Raw genomic sequence first — 20204 nt, forward strand, 5'->3', positions numbered from 1 at the left:
AACTTTAACAACATTACAGGAAAGGCTAAATATTTAATCTCAAGTAGTGCGTAGAAACGCGTCTGGTGTCTGGCATCTGATGTCTGTGTGATTACTGTTACGACCATATCAGCGAAGATTGTAAAACATCTAAAGGTTTTTGGGGTTCGCAACTCAACTGTAATATAATTAATTTTCCGGGGTTCTGGTGTTGTAAATGGTGTGCTGCAGGTCAGCTAAAGTTAAAAAAAAAATTGTGTGCATTCACTGATCAAAGGGTGACAATTTCAACTTTATGGCTTAGGCCTGTGATCGTGAGGTTAGCTGAAAGTTCATTTACTGGTCAAAAGGATGTGAAATCTTTTAATAAGTCAGACCATAGACAAATGTTGTTTAAAAAAATATTGTTAACCTCAACATAGAAGTACTTGGAATGCAAACAAGTACACAAACACAACCATACAATCATAAACACACACACACACACACACAAATGTAAACATACAGAAAACATGAACATGTAACCAAACAAATACAAATATACACTCAAACAAGTACATAAATACACAAGCAAACAAAATAGGTCACAAACACGAAAATGCCTATATTAGATTGAAAATGAGTTGTCATAAGTTTTTATGGTCTTGTTAACCATGATGTTTAAAATAGTTTTAAAAAAGTATTATTTTTAGCTTTCATGTGGGATTCATGTCAGCACTCAAATGTTTTTAGCAAGAGGTCAGAGTCAGATGAAAATAGATGCGTGAAGAAAAAAATAATGTAAGAGGTTTTTAATGACAGACTAAATGTTTTAGATTGTTTAAAACAATTGAGTTTATGCATTTCTCTTGAATGTGTGTACGGTAACCATTGCATACATGAAGCAGAATAAATACATAAACTCATAAACGCATTGTGATTGATGTTAAACAATAAAAAAAGACTTATTTATACATCATAACTTACTTTCTTTTCATAACAATAAACATTCTTATGACTTTTTAAACTGCAAACAACCGGTTCGGTTGGAAAATAAAGAATAAATAAAAACATATTGTGTTACTTAGTTATAATGCTTATAGTTTGTAGTAAAATCACATATATAAGCTAAAACATTTTTCTTTCAAACCACGCGGTTTTCTCACACACACACACACACACACACGCACGCACACACACACACACACACCTCACAAAACTGTCAACAAGGACCTTAAGTTTTTGTTATAACGTTTAGCTGTAGCTGAGACCTATTTTACGTACAGTTTTGGGGAGGTTACTATGAACGTTGTAATAGGTTATAGATCACAAATTACCCCATTTAAAATCTAAAAGTTTAAAAAGTAATGTAACTGATAACATTTGATTACATGTTTTAAGACTTGTAATGTTTTCAACCGTTAATCTTTTGAAACGTGTAAACAGAACGGGGTTACCATTAGAGTACTCAACAACTAATGACCGTCAGACTTTTCAAAATCCTTCATTACTTAAATTAGGATTGTGATCATTTCATTTTAAAGCACAACCACCACGGAATCAGATTTGCTTGGAGATTAAATACATATTTAAAAACACAACAAGAAAGTTTAACAGCTATGATACTGTTTTTCAATTAGATTTTTGCACACCTATGAAGGGAAATGCCATGGCATCTAACAACGGTTGGTAAATCGGTTCAATTTAACAAATAAATATACATCGGCCAAATAGGAAATAAGCATACGTCTTTAACTCATGAAACATCTGACTCATATTTTAGAGTATTTAAGGTGGTTTATGAAATATATCAATTAAATCTGTAATCTGTAAAAATATTCAGATGTAACATTTTCATAATTAACCGCAATTTAATAATTTTTCTCACTGACTGTAACTGATTACATTTATTTTTAATCAAATGATATAATTTAGCTATATGTAACTAGTTGACGCCCTAACACTGATTATGCATTCTAACAAGAATAGTTGGTGAAAGAGTTCATTAGCCTCTTTAACTTTAAAAATGCATACAATGTCCACAAACAAGGGTTTGCTCTTAAAACAATCCCCAGACACCGACGTGGAAGCACCGTAACAAGTATAGCCATTGCAGAAATTTGTTATAGAGATTCAGTAAGATAAACTCTGGATGCACGACTGACCGACTTACGTTTGCTATATTATTAATTTTCTAAAGATAAAGACAATTATTTGGTTTCAGGACACACGAATTCTAATGCCCAATGGTTCACAAGATAACATGAATCAATCAATCAATCAATCACCTTTATTTATATAGTGCTTTAAACAAAATACATTGCGACAGAAAATAAAGTGGCTTGGTTTTAAGGCCAGTTAGCGCCCCTTTGAAGAAGTTAATGTCTTTTTTTTCAATTTCTATCAATGTTATTCATCAGGTTTATTTTCTTTACAATATTACAATGTTAAATATAAAGTTTGTTATTAAATACATATTTTAAATGTATTATTATTTTCCACAATTTTTTATGCGTCTCTTATATTATCTAAATTTTAAATACAAGTATTAAATAAAATGTAAAATTGTAATATATTTAATACATAATAATGTATTATAATATCTTTTTTTTTTACTAATGTTTACATTTAAGTAATACATTAAAATACTATTTATGTAATCAATTTGCTTTTTATTTGTTAAATAAATGCTTTATTTTTATTTTCCCAGGTTAATTTTTATTTCCAAAAAACTCTTTATTCAAAGAACTATACTCAATTTTTTTTATTGAGGGTGAAAAGGCTTAATAGCATGTTCCTGTTTATGTGTGTGTGTGTGTGTGTGTGTGTGTGTACATATACCGTATTGACCTGAATATAAGATGACCCCCCTTTTTCTAGATGTACCTTTTGAAAACCAAATCTTTTTCCTCTCTCTCTCTCTCTCTCTCTCTCTCTCTCTGTAAAACAGTTTTTTTCTTAAATTATTTTCATATTGCATATTTTTCCAATTTTATTATTTTTTGTTTTGAAAGTATGCTAAATTTTGGTAAAATGTACCAACAATAATCACATTTTAAAGTATACACTTTTTGATATAATTACCGGGAAGCCCATTTGAATTACATTACATTTAGTCCATCCATTTCATAGTAGCCTAGTCTTCAAATCTAGGTACTGTCTTATGATTCATGCATCTTGGCTAGATTTGTCCTAAAATATATGAGAACCATATGATCTCCCATCATTGCAGTTCTAAACTTCATTCTGTAGATTATGAGATTCTTCATGCGACTGGCACACTTCCCAAGAGTGATGGCTTCTGGAGAAGACCGAACATGTTCAAAAAGCAACAACAGGATGTTTTTGAAGAGAGATACCTGCGATTCATCTCTATTCTGGGAAAGGTACAGCAACAACAACAAAAAGCACAGAGAATCTGGTAATACCATTACAATTATAAGTGTTTTCTTCACCTAATGGATTAGTTGCAGTTTTTTTCAATTTTCATTTAAAATACGATGCACTTTGCTATTTCATAATTCAGTCTTGCTTTCATAACTAAACGTGATGATTATTGGTGCAACTATTGATTTCCAATCAGAAAGGAAGAGAGAAAAATGAAGGTTTAAGCTGCGTGTATGTGTGTGTTTAGGGTAACTTCGGCAGTGTTGAGCTTTGTCGTTATGATCCGTGGGGGGATAACACTGGAGATCTGGTAGCTGTCAAGGAACTTCAGTCAAACAAACAGGCCACCGTGGCAGATTTCCAGAGAGAGATCCAGACCATCAGCTCGCTGCACTGTGACTATATTGTCAAATACAAGGGCATCTGCTACAGCACTGGTCAGTTTACCTTTAATGATAACTATCAATTTCCAATCAGCATGCATTCTGTAAGAAGAAGTCTGTAGAAAAATGGAAAATGCACTGGTAATTTCCTGCCAGGAAGTTCAGAGACATTTCCTTTAAGCCTAAAACAATACAATACATACTGTATAGTATACATACAGTATAACTGAAATATGTGTAAAGCACCTGTGAAAAGGCAAGAATCTTTTCTTTTACACTCCTCACAGGCCGACTCAGCACAAAACTGGTGATGGAATATCTTCCATACGGCAGTCTGATTGGATATATGGAGAAGCACAGACAGAACGTCTGCACCCGAAGACTATTGCTCTTTGCCTCACAGATCTGTAAGGTACAAATACTAACCAACACTAGAGAGCTCACACAATCCCTTTTCTAACCAGTTTATTGATTTGTTTGTGGAACTTTACACACCTGAACAGCACTGTAACGCTTGTTTGTAGGGTATGGAGTACTTGCAAAGCATGCGTTATGTTCACCGTGATCTAGCTGCTCGCAATATCCTAGTCGCCAGCGACACTCTGGTGAAAATAGCTGATTTTGGGCTGATGAAGATCATTCCAGTGGATAAAGAGTACTACCGTGTTACACAGCCAGGAGAAAGCCCTGTTTTCTGGTAATGATTAAATCATGCTCTAGGGAGTTCAGGCAAACACACTATCAGTGTGGATTTCACCCAACAGTCAACATTTCATACGAACCAACAACCCAGATAACAAAATATGTTCTAAGAAAGTTTCCTAAAAGTAATTAAAAGGTTATCTGTGAATGTTCTCTGAACTCACAAAACATCCTGATTTAACATAAGGGGCCCTATCTTGCACCCAGCGCAATTGACTTTGTACACCAACGCATGTGTCATTCCTATTTTGCACCCGCGCAAAGCGCGCTTTTCCCTCCACAGAAGCACATCGCTAAACTAGTGAATGAACTTGCGCTCCCTGGGCGGTTCAGCGCAAAAAAGGAGCCGTGTTCCGGCGCAAACAATCCCTGGTGCTATTTTGCTGTTCCATTAAACAATTGCGCCACTGACCAGAAAAAACCTAGTCTAAAGTCAGTGGCGCGTTGCGCGTTGTTCATTATGCTATTTTAGGGGCGCATGCTTGACCATAATGTATAGCGTGCACAACGCGCATACACTTTGCTCATGTAATCTACACAGATGCAACAGTTATTTTTGCAAATCATAAATTGTTACACAAAAAAAATATTAACACATGAGATGACGGAAATCATGACGCTATTTTGGGTGGGTTTCTCCCATCCCCATACAGCACAACTTCTCTCTCTTTCACTGCTCTTACAAGAACATCAGTCTCCTCAGCTGTGAACCGCTCCTGGCGTGCGCCTGGTAAATTACGCCATAATAATAGCAATCCATAATGGAACTTGCGCACCTGCTTTTAAAGGGAATGTTGGATGACGCTCTGATTGGTTTATTTCACGTTACGCCCAAACCACACCTATGAATAATGAAGCTACTTCAGACCAACCCATTTTAGATTTGCGCCGGGCGCAAGAGCCATTTATCCCGCCGGGAAAATAGCAAAAGCGCCGAAACCCGCCCACAAAGTTACTTGCGCTTTGCGCTTTGACACTTGCATTTCAGATCGTTTAAATAGGGCCCAAGGTGTGTTTGAGTGCTTTTTTATGTCCTCTAATTTTCTATTGTCGTTAAGCAGAGCTTGTTAAAATAAGCTATTTTTTTGTCATACAGGGTGAAAAGAAAGAGAGAGTCACAGATAAATTTGAATATCAGTGAGAATATAAATAACAAATATAATATGAAAACAAATGTATCATTTTAATATTTCACATTGACCAGCTTCTAATCCTTGTATTGTTTTACACTCTTTTTTTCAGCTGGGTAGTGTGGGTCGAAACTGATTGGTTTCTTTTATTTTCAGAAAAGCAAATGTTAAAGTAAAGATTTAACTTGATCATTTTGGGAATGTTAGTTATGAACCTTGTGATTATAGATTTAATGAAATGCTGTTTTTCTGGTCTCTGAATGATTCAGTGTTGGTTGACAAATGCAGAGTTTTTATTGTTTTGTTTTTTTAACTTGTCATTAATGTTTTGTTTCAACTTATTTGTTTTTTCGTGTCCTGTCCTATTAAGGTATGCACCTGAATCCATTTCAGAACTAAAATTCTCCCACAAGTCAGACGTATGGAGTTTTGGAATTGTTCTGCACGAGCTGTTCTCTTACTGCGACATCAGTCGAAACCCCAAAAGAGTGAGTAAATGAAGCGCCATAATAATAGTGCTACAACTGTATGAGTACAGTGGCAGGGACGTAGTGACTGAATGACCATCTCTTTGAGAAACCACCAAAAAAACTCCCTAAAAATAAATATTCTGTCATCTTGACTCAAAACTTTTGATTTGTTAAACCTGCCTTTTTGTAAATTCTTTGATGCAGTTGTGTATCCAGAAGATAGGAAGTTATGTCCAGAGTCCGTCCATGGCTATCCATCTTGTTAATCTTCTCAAGGATAACTGGAGGTTACCGGCTCCATCTCAGTGTCCACCAAAGGTGAAAATAAGAACAGATTTCTATTAGTGCTTTTGAATGGATCACATTAATCAATTGAATTGATTATAGAAAAGAAAGTTTATGCATAAAGCATGTTACCGAAAACATCTCACAAATATTAGGTAAAGTATCTTTAAAAATGTACTGATATAAGGTTTTTTTCAGGTGCACAGTATTATGATGCAGTGTTGGGAGTTCAACAGCGAGGACAGACCAAGCTTCTCCTCTCTACAGGACCTGATTGAGAATAGTCTGTTAGATGAAAGAGAGGGCTATAAGGGGTAAATTCAGAGTTAGCCTAAACAGATCACTGTATTTTCAACATATATGTATATTTGATATATATTTGAGTATTTTAGGACATATTGCAGTAGCTTTTTCAGTGTTGTGCTTCCTTTTAAAACATAACTGTAGATCAGCTTGTATATTTGCCCAAACATTTACATAGCTAGCACTACCTGTTTAACCATATTCCTTATTAAAATGCATAGGCCCTCATCTGTTTGACTTGCAAATGACTAGTGCATCACCTTTGGTCTTTTTTTTTGCGTCATGCAATGCAGTTGATTAAGACGTTCAGTTGTTTCTGTATATATTTTTTAATGACATATGAGCAACCGAAACTGGGCTAATCTTGCACCACTCAGCAAATGAACATCAGGTTTGTTTGGATCTGTTGTCTTAGAGTTTACCATTGTTGTTAGACACAGTTCCATAAAACAATATTATTTTTTATCATCGAAAAAAACAAATGAATAAAAGAGAGTCACATATATAATTTAATATCAATTACCTCACATAAATCATTTTTACTCCGTATAAAGCTGGGTATTGTGGGTTTGTGTAGTCAGACAAGGCAGTTTCATGTCAAAGCAGTAACTAAATCAGCATACTATCATTTAAAAAACATTGCAAGAATTAGATGTTTAGTTTCCAGTTGAGACTTGGAGAAACTTGTTCATGCCTTTATCACCAGCAGGGTGGACTATTGTAATGGGCTCCTCACTGGCCTTCCCAAAAATACCATTAGACAGCTGCAGCTCATCCAGAATGCTCTGCCAGGATTCTGACTAGAACCAGAAAATCTGAGCATATCACACCAGTCCTCAGGTCCTTACACTGGCTTCCAGTTACATTTAGGATTGATTTAAAGTTCTTTTACTCATCTATGTCACTCAATGACTAACTAGGATTGAGTCATTTAGAAATACCAAGGGTTCACACAAAACAAGGGGAATCTGCTTTTAGTTATTATGCCACCCGCAGTTGGAACCAGCTTCCAGAAGAAATCAGATGTGCTAAAACATTAGCCACTTTTAAATCTAGACACAAAACTCATCTGTTTAGCTGTGCATTTATGGAATGAGCACTATGCGATGTCCGAACTGATTACAATATATTTTGTGTAAAATTATTTTCTATTTTTATTATCATTATTATTATTTTATTATTTATTTCTATTATTTTCTAGTCTTAAATTCTTTTTAAGTGCATTTTTAAATCATTTTCAAAGTTTTCAAATTTCTTGTTTTATTTTTGTGATTATTTTTCTTCAAGATTTCGTTGTACTTTCGTTTATGTAGAGCACTTTGAATTACAATTGTGTATGAAATGTGCTATATAAATAAACTTGCCTTGTCTAATATTGTAATAAATTCAGCCACCACTAGGGGGCACTGGTAAGCTTCCGTATTGCGGATTAACACCTATTCTGCCACCACCTTTAGCAGCCATTTCTCGTTGTCTCACTTGAATATCCTTATAACATACATTGGCCTTGTTTACAATACAAAATTTTTGGTCTTGACTGATTTTTGTATTTTCCCAACCCCAACTATCATGTACACAAGCTGTAAATGTCAGAGAAAATGGCTCGTTTTAGCATTGGGGAGAAAATTTTCTGCATTCCTACATGGAAATATAGAGTCGGGCTAGGACTCCAGTTGCACCATCTGAACATAAAAATGTCTGGTGTATGAATAGGCTTTCAGAGAAACAAGTCAACCATTTCAGGTACTTAAACAAATCCTGAATTCCCCTCACCAGATTAAGTTACAGGCCAACCATGAACAAAGAGAAGGGCCATAAATATCAGAAAGACGTCAATAGCAGAAATAGGGTTTATTGATTTATTGAATGGTAAGTTCTCAGAAAACATTTCAGAAGTCAAAAGAAGTGAAGTTTTATGGACTGTAAGAACTTATTTTGTGCTTTTGCAGTATTTCTGTTGAAGCTTTATTGCAGGGCTATTCGAATCTTGCCCTGGAGGGCCAATGTGGTGCAGAGCTTGGCTCCAACCCTAGTCAAACACACTTGAGCATGCTTATCAATGTTTTTGGGATCATTAGAAAATCACACGGCAAGATTTGAATAACCCTGCTTTATTGCCTCGATAATTCTGAAAAGGCCTTATCTAAACAAATCATAATTATTCCTGTATAGCCTCTCGCAAGTTTGTAAATTATAAATGTAAATGTAAATGACTGAGAAAAGGCGTCATGGCGCATTCAGATTTTTCAGTTCTCAGCTATTTGTCAGACTCCCATATTTTGTCTGTGTTTTGCTTCCCTTGTTGTTCAGTGATTTGATCCCAGGTGTTCCTCGTCTTCCCCTTATCTATTCATGTATTTAAATTAGTGTTGGGCATAGATACATTTTTTTAATCTAGATTAATCTCACTGTGATCTTGAAATTAATCTAGATTAATCTAGATTAAAATTGCTCATTCGAATTCTGCCGAAGGCATTCAGAATATGTGTGCTACCCAAATAAAATTGACAAACAGTAAGTCTTTGAGAAGGGGTTTATCAAGCTAGGTGGTGCATTAGAAAAGGGGCTCATCTCCTGTTTCCAAAATGCATCACAAAGTGATTTAAAAAGCTGTAAACTAATTCCATATTGCACAAAGTGCTAACAACCTTACGCCTGTTTCACACATACTCCGTCTGCAGTTGGTATGCATTGCATATTTTTTTACGCACCCATGTTAACGGATTCCAGTTGCATTCCAGGAGCGTTGCCTCTACAGCAGTGCAGTGATCGTTTACGTACCTAGTAGCGGACTGCAAACGCGTCCTGTGTGAAAGCACATCGAGTCTGTGCTGCACCACATATGTAACGCACATGGACTGCAGACGGAGTATGTGTGAAACAGGCATGAGCAGGGCCTTAGCTGGGGTCAGCGGGGACCCGGTGAAGGTTGTACCAGTGGGCCCTGTTTGGTTTAATTTGTATTTTAGTTTATTTTTATTTATTTGTGCTATTTACACAATGTTTACGTTTTTTTTTTCAAGTTTGTAGGTGTGAAGGTACAGAAACCAAATAATTAAATGTAAAATAGCACTGTATAGTCTTCAATGTAAAAATGAAATATACAATCAAATCTATATTTATACAGACACCTTCAACATTTCTCACATTATTACAGTTTTGCTAAATATATACCAAAGATTATATCTGGTGTCTGAATAATTTTTGGTTTGACTGTTAAAACTACAAAGTAATTCAGTCAAGAGCAGTGAGTGATTTTCATTTTCTTGGATTAACATTACAGCAGCCAGTCGCTAAATTAGGCGCGGTCACTTTAAGAGACCATGAACGCATCCAATATAATACACATCCCATTTTTTCCCTCGACTGTTTACGTTCACTTAAGAAATAACTGACAGTTTTTTCGAGCATAATTTCCAAGGTGGATATTTTGACATGTTTTGTCATCACAAGAGCAAAAATAATCAAATTCGATGTTCAAGTGTTTTGTGATGCCTTTCTCTGCGTGAGCCTGAACACCAGAACACCGTGAGTACTGAATTGGGCTCTTTCACATCTTTTTGTTTGTTCAAACTGCGATTAGTATTTGTTCGTTCAGATACAAGAGGGACTTCGCAGAAGAGAGCTCGGTTCAGTGTTGCTGTCCATGATACGCGTCTCTCTCGCTCGTGCGCACCGAACACAGCGCGCAAGTGACCAGCTACTCTGTTTCAGCTTTTCCGCGTCTTGTGTTTGGATGCTTTCATTTTTAAATCGACAAGTGATAAGGCTTAAAACGCGTGAAAGGAATAAGCTTTCGTTGCGATGCGCCAACTGTCCTCAGCATCTTTTTAGACTAGCCTCAGCCAGTTGGTTATATAAAATATCAAGGTGAAAGTCATCATAGCTTGCTTAGTATAGACCCAGCTCCCAACCCAACATTGAGAATAGATTTTAACGGCGATATTTTTTTTATCGCCCGATAAGATTCTCACGTTAACGCAGCACGTTAATGCCGATAACGTCCCACCTCTAATAATAAAATCAATATTTTTATTCATAAATATGCCCTCAATGGTGTACAAATACCTATGCCAATGTTTAAACTAATCCTCGTAAATGAAGAATTTATTATCTTTATATACATGGGACGGGTAGGTCGACGGAGGCTTCCATGTAGTTCCGCCATCTTGCAAAACTATAATAGCAGAGAGGGACAAAAAGTACTAAGCCAACGCGTTTCCAAACCGCGTTTTCGGTCAGAGCCAGAAACGCAGGTGCAGAGCAGTGAGAGGCGCTTGAAACTGCACCGGCAAGTTTAAAAGTCTGGATTGCATTCTTATTATGGACCATACATATGCCGCGCCACAGGATAAGAAAACATCGTCGCCAAAACAGTCAAAAATAGAACGTAAAAGGAAACGTGACCGTAGATTACAGAAAACAAGAGTTAATGTCGGGGAAGCTTTTTCTAGGTGGAAAGAGCTAATGCTGGATAAAGATTTCAAAAGAGACGCTGAAGTGGCCAGTTTTCTTCTCGACAGGTAAGTCAGTGTTACAATCTATATTACAATAATTGTTTTATATCTAACAATGCACATTATTCAGAAAATATAATGAATAAAGAAGACATCACTACTAATTACAATATTTCATGTTTTCCACAGTCAGTAATTCATACTGTAACATTCGTTTGTTTGTTGTCATGTTGCAGTTTGTTTGAAATAACACACCTGTTCACCTGAAAGAAAACTCGACGAAGTGCTATTAGAAGACATCCCGTCAAAGCTTTTTGGTACATATCGCCTACCGTAGATGCAACGCGCATTTGAAAAAGCGAGGCGCTGGAGAGCAAAATTAGTTTGAATGCAAAATACAATTTCACCACTAGATGGGAGTAATTTCTACTTACTGTCCCTTTAAATAGTATTCCCGGAGTTCAGTTCAAGGGCTGGTATTGTGTTTGTTAATATGCTATGTGAGTTGTCCTATGTTACTGTATGTTCATTCAATATCTGTGGATTGTTAAATGCCTCGGCTCCCTCCATTCCTCGCTCCACTCAGTAGTGCAAAATCGTGACAGAATACTGGATCTTCAACAACAAAGATGACAATGGCGGAGGACAGGCTGTGGGGATTTAAGCAGAGTGGTCGGACATTGGAGGGGTATGTGGAGGAATCCCTTGAGCTTTCCAACCAGGTGAGTTTGCATCACTCTGCTCTGCTTTCTGTTGGGGCTGGATGATAAGACTATCCACTGCGATCTCCCAGTGTGTGGAGTATTTTTTGTGTTTTTTCTGATCAAGCTGATCATTGCTTTAAATGGATCTGAATCTGAAGTGAAAGAAGTAAAGTCGAATCTCAAATCTCATTCAGACCCCTTAGAAGCACGCTGTGTCTCCACAGTTCACCCAATGCCAGGATCCCCCACACCCCACCAATGACTCTGCCCACTTGATGAGACAAGGGAATCCCCAAATTATCCAAAACTCCTCCGTGGTTCTCAGTTTGGAAGCTCTGGCTGCTCTGAAGTCAAGATGGCCAGCCTCCAAACAGAAAAGCGCCCCAGCTGCACCGATGTCCTGTCAGCCCTCCACGGCTCACCCAAGCCTGCCCCCATCCATGGATAACTCCTGTTTAGTGATATGGCAAGCAGAGTTAACATTAATCTGGCAAGCCTCCCAGCCCCTAAGTGACCCCCAGTGCCAACCCCTAGAAAGTGCTGTGCTGTGCTGTGCCTGCCCCTCTAGAGCACCCTCTAGTGCCAGGACACTGTAAGAGTCAGGGTTTTTGAATCTGCTGGCTCATGCTCACTGTAGCTGTGTCCAAATTCAGGGTCTACATCCTTCGGAGGACGCATTTGAAGGATGTTACGTCACAGCGCCGCGACGAAGGCTGTCCAAATTCGTAGGATCCTTCAAATGCGGCCCACAAATGCGTCCTCCTTTTCCCCGAATTGGAAGGATGGGTGTGGTGGATCCTTTCGCGTCCTACCTGTCCCATAATTCTTTTCGGCAGGACGAAGCGAGCGGTAGCGGAGTGGGGGAGGAGTATTATTTTCGATGTTTTTTAAAAACTGGCTTTTCAAAAATATATATTTTCAGTGGTTTTCTAGTTAGGCATTTTGTTTTAGCGTTAAGCATTTTTTTTTACATTTGTACGTGTATATGTAAAAAAAAAAAAAAAAAACGTTTACTTTTGTAAACTAGCTTCTTCCTTACTGCCTGTGTGAATATCCCCTTACACACAGCTTATTTGTTAGTGATTGAAGCTGTTTTTAACGCTTCTAAGGACGAAAGAGCAGACAGAAGTGTTTATAAAGCTCCGGGGAGAGAACGATGAGCTCTTAACCCGCGCCATGCTTGGCGCTGTCACGGTTGCTAGGCGACAGGATATGAGCAACGGTTAAGGGAGGGAACTGAAAGAAGGGTAGGCTGTCCAAATTCACAAACACCGACTTCCGGTTTTTGCGGTCGTCGGAGGACCCATCCTCCTTCAACCGGGTAGGAAGGATCCTAAGGAGGATGCAGACCCTGAATTTGGACACAGCTTGTGTGTGTTTTGTGTTGGAGGCGTGGCCACTGATTACCACTCACTTGATCACCACCAACAGCTGCAGTCACTTTTCACCTGCCAATATATGTGCTCATTTCACTTCTGTTCTTTGTCAGATCGTTTGGAGTGTTCTGTGAGTCATCCTAGCCCTCGCTGTCTTGTTCCTTTTTTTTTTTTTTTTGTTCCTGTTTCTTCATGGTTGTTCCATTCCATGGAAGACTGGTTGCCAAACTGTATCCCTGTGCTACTAGGAGAGCACCTGGTGCGCTTGCTTCCATCTGACCCCTTGCTACAACTCTTATGGTTCTCTCAAATAACTGAGATTTACATTCGCCACTGAATCCCCCTTTATCCTGACAGTAAGCCCAATCCCTATTCCCAAGTTAAGCCCAGGAGGGGCTCCCGATCCCCCTTTACGCCTAGTGTGAACCAGAGAATAAAGTGGGGAAAAAGAGGGTTTTATTTCTATAAACATTCAATTAATGCCCTGAAAACACCCACAAGCGCTCAAGCAAGCGTTACACTGGTGGCAGCAGTGGTTTTCGGCGGATACTCTAGTTTCTTTTTTTATTTACGCGTTGTTTTCGCCGGCGCCTCTTGCTTGAGTGCTTGTGGGGGTTTCCGGGGCTTTAATTGAATGTTTATAGAAATAAAATCCTCTATACTGAATACTGACGAGCTCTTTTTCCCCACTTTATTCTCTGGTTCACAAACTCCTCACTTCTCCCTTTTTCCCTGCCTTCCACCCCGTCAGAATAAAAGTCCTCATAACAACAGGCACTTTAACATGGGGCATTTCACAGAAATAAAATTGTTTAATTTAACTCTTATACTAGTGTCGGCTCAAGAGCACCCAAGAGTAGAGCTAGTTTTCCCCAATAACATTTTTTCTTTTTTTTTGAGCAGCAGCACAGCCATGGTGCTCTGAATGGATACCATGACCCCCCTCCCCATTTGATGTTATGTGGTGTGAGGTCACGCCTCCTGGAGGGGGTGTAATATATATCCGTGTATTTCGAGAAAGTTTTTGAATAATTGTCCTTCTCCCCAAATTTGGCACTATCGAAACAAATGTAATTATGTTTCTATTGACGTGAGGGTTTTGCTTACATCTACATTGCAAATATATATTTTTGCTGTTTTAATTTTAATTTTAATTTTATTTTTAATAGAGGTAAGTAAATTTTCAAATACGTGTTTAACAGTATTTCAAGTGTAATTTATGGAATTTGTATTTTGAATCCAACTGTTCTTTGTAAAAGACAAAAAGTTAATCATACTGATTTCAAAGCTAAGGATTATAACATCTTAGTAGATAATTCTGTATACTTTTTTACAAAACATCCCATGTTTCGGTAGTGACTGCACATTTTCGGTAGTAGCATTTATGCTTTAGTAGGCAACCTACTTTTAGACTAGCCTCAACTTTTTTAAGTTGTTCGGTGGTGATGCTCCTTAAAGTTACACACATTTTCAGACTATTGAAAACAATTTACCTTAAGGATGAGACCTATCACACCTTGTAGCTACATTAGAGAGGGGGACACAGGAATATTTCCCAATCTTAAATGTAGGGGTGTAAAATCAGTCTGAGCCAATGGACTAAGGGAAACACTGTTTTGGTAGTGACATGAAAAAGTCGGGACACGTTTTTTTAGAATTTACAAAGAAAATTTTACTTTTTTGAACTTCACTTTTAAAACAATTAAAAAGATACTTAAAAACTGTGGAAGAAAAATAAAATTTCAATATTTTCATAAGTTGAAATTTAGGGGTTAGGGTTTGGGACAGCCACCTCCCAATTAAAAATAACAATAAATGATGATTTATTCTGAAGCCCCAATGTAGTTTTGTTTTTTTGTTTTTTTAACTTGGCACATTATGACTGTATGTATGAAATGTGGCCTGGCGTCTGTGTCTTTAGGCATGATGAGCTGACATCATTTGGTGTGGCTTCCTGGAGAGGCGAACCTACTTAAATTGCAGCCCTGAAACAAACTTCTTTAAAGAGCGAAGTTCAGACACATTGAAAACAAAGTGCACATTGACCCCTTGTATGCAGCTTCTTTTGAATGGCTGTCTGTGGCAAAACATAAGATAATTCTTTGTTTGCAGTACAATTGCATTAAAAACATGTTTCTTTCGTTTGAAATTAATTTATAATTATTATTTATAGTTTATTTATTTGTGCTTTTGGTTTGTCAAACAAATTAGCCTGAAAATGTTACAAGAAGATTTTGGTCACATATTTTTGTAAGGATTTTTTAGTTTTTTTATTCGTTTGTTTTGTTTCTTTTTCTTTTTTTTAAAGCATTAAATAATATTACATTTAGTAATTTTGTGTTCTTTTCCAAATACAACATACTTGGTGGCAGTCAGCCTCTTTAATATGCTGCTGATTTTTAGCATTAACTGCTGCAAGTTCAGAGTGTCTAAAAATGTTCAGTTGTTAAATACAGTTCCTGGATATATATATATATATATATATGTATGTATGTGTATGTGTATGTGTATGTATGTATGTATGTATGTATATATATATAGATATATATAATATGTATATATATATATATATTTCAAACATGGTGAGAACTTCTCAGCAAATTAAAAACAACATAGAAAGAGAGAGTCACATATTTAAATATGTCAGTCATAATTACTCACATGAAACAAATGTATAATATTTTAATAATTCACATTGAGCAGCTCATAAGCCTTGTATTGTTTTACAGTTACTTTTAATCTGTTTTCAGTATTGTGGGTTTATGTAGTCCTATAGGCAATATCATGAAAATGGACAATTACTTTCTTTCTTTTCAAAAAAGGGTGGAATGTACCTTTTAGTGCACTGTACCATGGTAGCTGAAAAATAACCAGGAACTTTTTAAACATCAAGACTTTAGGTTAAAATGTAAAGATATTTTTGTAACAATTTATACTAAAGTTCCTTTAATTAATTACATAAAATATTAGCACTGCTATTGAACTGAATGAGGCTCTTCTAAGGGCTTGATTCTTGTCACCAGTTGACATTCACCTGGCTGTAAGACTAGACTGGCCATAAAATGTCTAACCAAACTGAATAAATTAAGACTTGACTTGTGTCCATGGTGAAAATAAACAGGTTGATAAAATGGCACGTCTAACACAGGAAAGAGTAATGAGAGTAATATATATAAATGCAGACCAAGAACGGATTAAAAGATTTCTCTGGTTTCTCTGACCATCAACTGACTGTGGAGAGAGTAAACTCTCTGAAGACTCATTCGCTTCGGCGGGGTCTTGCATATGGAATTACTCACAGCAATAGTTTTCATACCACGGACGCTAAACATTCTGAATTATACATGCAGATATTCATATGAGGAGTTTAGCAGCAAATTAGTCAATCAGAGAACAAATTTTATTATCGAACATGAAAAATTTACCTATTTGGCTACGGGCCTGCTAAAGATAGGTGCCCAGTCTATTTTTGATGCACGACACATCAAAACCACACAGCAAATACAAAATAGAAGTAAAAAAAATAATGTACATTTCCAAATAAACACCATGTGCAGACTCCCAATCGTATTTCACATTACTATATTCATGCTAGGAGGCCAGAAATATATGACGAGAGGTTCATCCTCAAAGTTGAAAAACTCTTGACACCACAGATCCTTTTTACAAATCCTTTTTACAAATTCCTCAAATCCTACTGCTGCACTTCTGATCCGCTTCTTACAGAAGTTCTAAGCGGCCATGCATTATCATTTTTTTATAACGAGAAAACAAGAAGGAAAAAAACTGTAATGCATGGCGGCTTAGAACTTCTGTAGCTTCTGGTGTGAATGGGCACCATACAGTCTATGGTTGGCATGCGTGGAGGATGCAACAAAATCTCTTTGGAGCCGTAAAGTGCTGCAGAGGCGTGTAGTGTAAATAAGGGGGGAGTATGTGTGAAAACAGGCGTCATTATGCTTTCACACAGGACGCATTTGCAGTCCGATTGATATGAGGCTGCACACACAACATGAGCAACTTAATATACAAATCTAGAAGCCAAATACATTTAATACACTAACAAAAATAGTAATGTGTCCAAACTTTTGACCTGCCCAGTCCCCTTATTAAGCAGACAGAATGCTCTCAGGTGCATCCTGAAAGATAGAAACAGAGAGGGTTTTGTTAAGTTCTCAATTTAATTAATTAAAAAATGTTTGTGATAGCGTAACAAGAAAAGTAGGGTAAATGTTGTGTGTTGCGCTTGCTCAAGCAACTTATTATACAAACCTACAAGTCAAATCCATGAACAATACATTATTTATATTTACTGAGTTTAAACTAACGTCTCTGAAAATTTGTAACTGTACTGTGCTAAAAGAGTAGCTATCACAATGATTGTTTTTTTTTTTTTTTTACATGATTTGAAAACAAGATAATGGACAAATGTTATGTTTGTGGCCTAAACAGCTGCATATCAGTAGCGGACTGCAACTGCGTCCTGTGCGAAAGCACAATGAGTCCGTGCTGCTTCTGCATCTTAGTTGGGGTGTAATATTGGTGAACGCTAAAGGCCTATGTTATCAGAGAACTTGCTAACATAAAAAAAAAACGTCCAGTGGTCTGTAATTATATGTAATTAATTTTTTTTTTTACTTAATTACTTAAATGTTTTATAAAATTAAATGGTTTAGATTACTAAATGCTTAAAGAGCCAGTAAGATGAAAACTCTAAGCTATATCACTGTTTATAAGTCCTGTACATTAGGTTTAAATCCATCCAAGGTTAAAAAACACCATAATTTTGTCAAAATATCATTTTAAAATTACCTAAATTCTCAGAGATCCCCAAACGGTTCACACGAAGCTGTTCAAAAGATTCAGTTTCCTTAAACCCCACCTTACAGTAGTATACTGTGTTTTGATTGGTCAACTAACATAGTCAGGTTTGATTGGTTGTTCTGCACACAACTTCATGGTAAACAATGCGTTAGCATCTTTTTGGGGTGAATTATGTCTTATTCCTGTCACCGCGAAGCAAACAGTAAAATAAAAAACTTGAACAGTCTCGCTGCTTTTTCTTCTGTGTGGGTGTATTCAAGCCACGTGCTTCAGTTTGAATCTGAATAGCGCATTCAGCGCGGGGGCGTGGTCACATTAGATATAACGAAGGGAGACATGAAAAACAGACATCACGTTGTTTTCATATGGATTACTTTATCACAGAATATCTGTTTTCGGCAGCACTTGTTTAGTTTTAAAGTAGACATGAGAAAGCATTCTATAGATATCTCTCTCATGTCTCTTTGTTGAATATTCACGGAGTTACACTTCATTTTAATGACGTGTTTGTACATGACGATCAGCGCAGATAAAGGCTGCAGACAGCACACATACTGATAAGACGCTTTTATTATTATTATTATCAGAAAATCTCTTTATTTATTTATTTATTTTTCCGTAATTCGATTTGTTGTTAAATCAAACTTCAGTCAAACTTCAGGATTGCTGCCACACGTATACTATTTTTCCACTAACTTATGTAGTAATAACATGATGTTATATCGTTTTGACGTCATCTTCTTTCATTAAAATGACATCTTTTCTTGTAATAATGAGATGTCTTCTCATTAAAAAGATATCTTTTCTTGTAATAACAAAATGTTTTCTCATTAAGACGACATCTTTTTCTCATTATAATGATATTTTATGTCATAAAAACTATATGTTTTCCTGTTATTAAAGATGTTAAATTATGTGAGCGATAAGTCCACTCTTGCTGTCGCAACAGTCTGACATAAACAGGGATCTGCACGCTGCTGAAATTATTTAAATACTACACTGTTCTAAATGTATTAATTTTAGCGGCATGTTTATCAGGATTAATTTCCAATCTGTCTACAATATAGTGCTATCCAACTCAGACACATGACTCTATAGGCTATGATCAAATCAGAACAGTTATTTTTGAATAATCGACTGTCGGCTTAATATTTCTTTATTTGAATGACTGAAGTTTGATTTAACAACAAATCGAATTACGGAAAAATAAATAAATAAATAAATAAAGAGATTTTCTGATAATAATAATAATAATAATTATAGACTAATAATAATAATAATAATTATTATTATTATTATTATTATTATTATTATTATTATTATTATTATTATTATTACTATTATTATTATTATTATTTAGTTCTGTTGGAAAATTTTGCTAAATGTTTTGTAGCCCTATTTTTGTTTTTGCACGAACAAAAATAGGGCTATGAAAAATCTAGCTTAACTTTGCAACTGAAAGAAATAATAACAATAATAATAATAATAATAGTATTTATTGTGATTAGTCTACCCTATTATTATTATTATTAGCCTATTTTTTCGTATTTTGATTTGTTTTTAAACAATATATGAACAATATATCTGTTATACTATAATAAGTCCGTGTGTCATTTTGGCACAAACTATTTTTCATCTCAAAAAAAGGAAGTTTAAAGGAAGTGTGTGTGACACTGATGTCACGTGCACTAATTTACACAGAGCATATTAATAAACTGAGACTCTTATGTGTAAGGCTTAAACATTGCCTTCCTTGCTTTCTAATACTAAATTAAACAAATGCATTCATAACAAATCTGTGTAATATGCAATTAGTTAGTATTTATTAGGAGTAATTAGTAATTACTCCTATGGACAGTAAGCATATGCATGCATTGTGAAGGATTTGCAGCACGTTTCGTTATATGCATGTGTTGTGATGATTTGCAGTGCGTTTCGTTATATGCATGTGTTGTGATGATTTGCAGTGCGTTTTGTTATATGCATGTGTTGTGATGATTTGCAGGTTGTTTCATTATATGCATGTGTTGTGATGATTTGCAGTGCGTTTCGTTATATGCATGTGTTGTGATGATTTGCAGTGCGTTTTGTTATATGCATGTGTTGTGATGATTTGCAGGTTGTTTCATTATATGCATGTGTTGTGATGATTTGCAGCGCGTTTCGTTATAAAAACTTTTGAACAGAATGAACATGAGTACATTTATCTTATTTTGCTTAAATAT

General features: G+C 36.1%; 1 protein-coding gene across 1 annotated transcript; it reads left to right on the forward strand.

Annotated features, from left to right (window-relative positions):
* The first annotated feature begins 2967 nt into the window (after nt 1-2967).
* LOC113107198 (tyrosine-protein kinase JAK3-like) lies at nt 2968-7080 on the forward strand. The gene is made up of 7 exons (XM_026269536.1): nt 2968-3344; nt 3593-3782; nt 4016-4140; nt 4253-4425; nt 5931-6048; nt 6235-6348; nt 6514-7080. The coding sequence occupies exons 1-7, from the start codon at nt 3171-3173 to the stop codon at nt 6631-6633; spliced, it is 1014 nt and encodes a 337-aa protein (XP_026125321.1). The 5' UTR covers nt 2968-3170; the 3' UTR covers nt 6634-7080.
* The last annotated feature ends 13124 nt before the right edge of the window (nt 7081-20204 follow it).

This window comes from Carassius auratus, chromosome 8, assembly GCF_003368295.1.
Source record: "Carassius auratus strain Wakin chromosome 8, ASM336829v1, whole genome shotgun sequence".
Classification (NCBI taxonomy): Eukaryota; Metazoa; Chordata; class Actinopteri; order Cypriniformes; family Cyprinidae; genus Carassius; species Carassius auratus.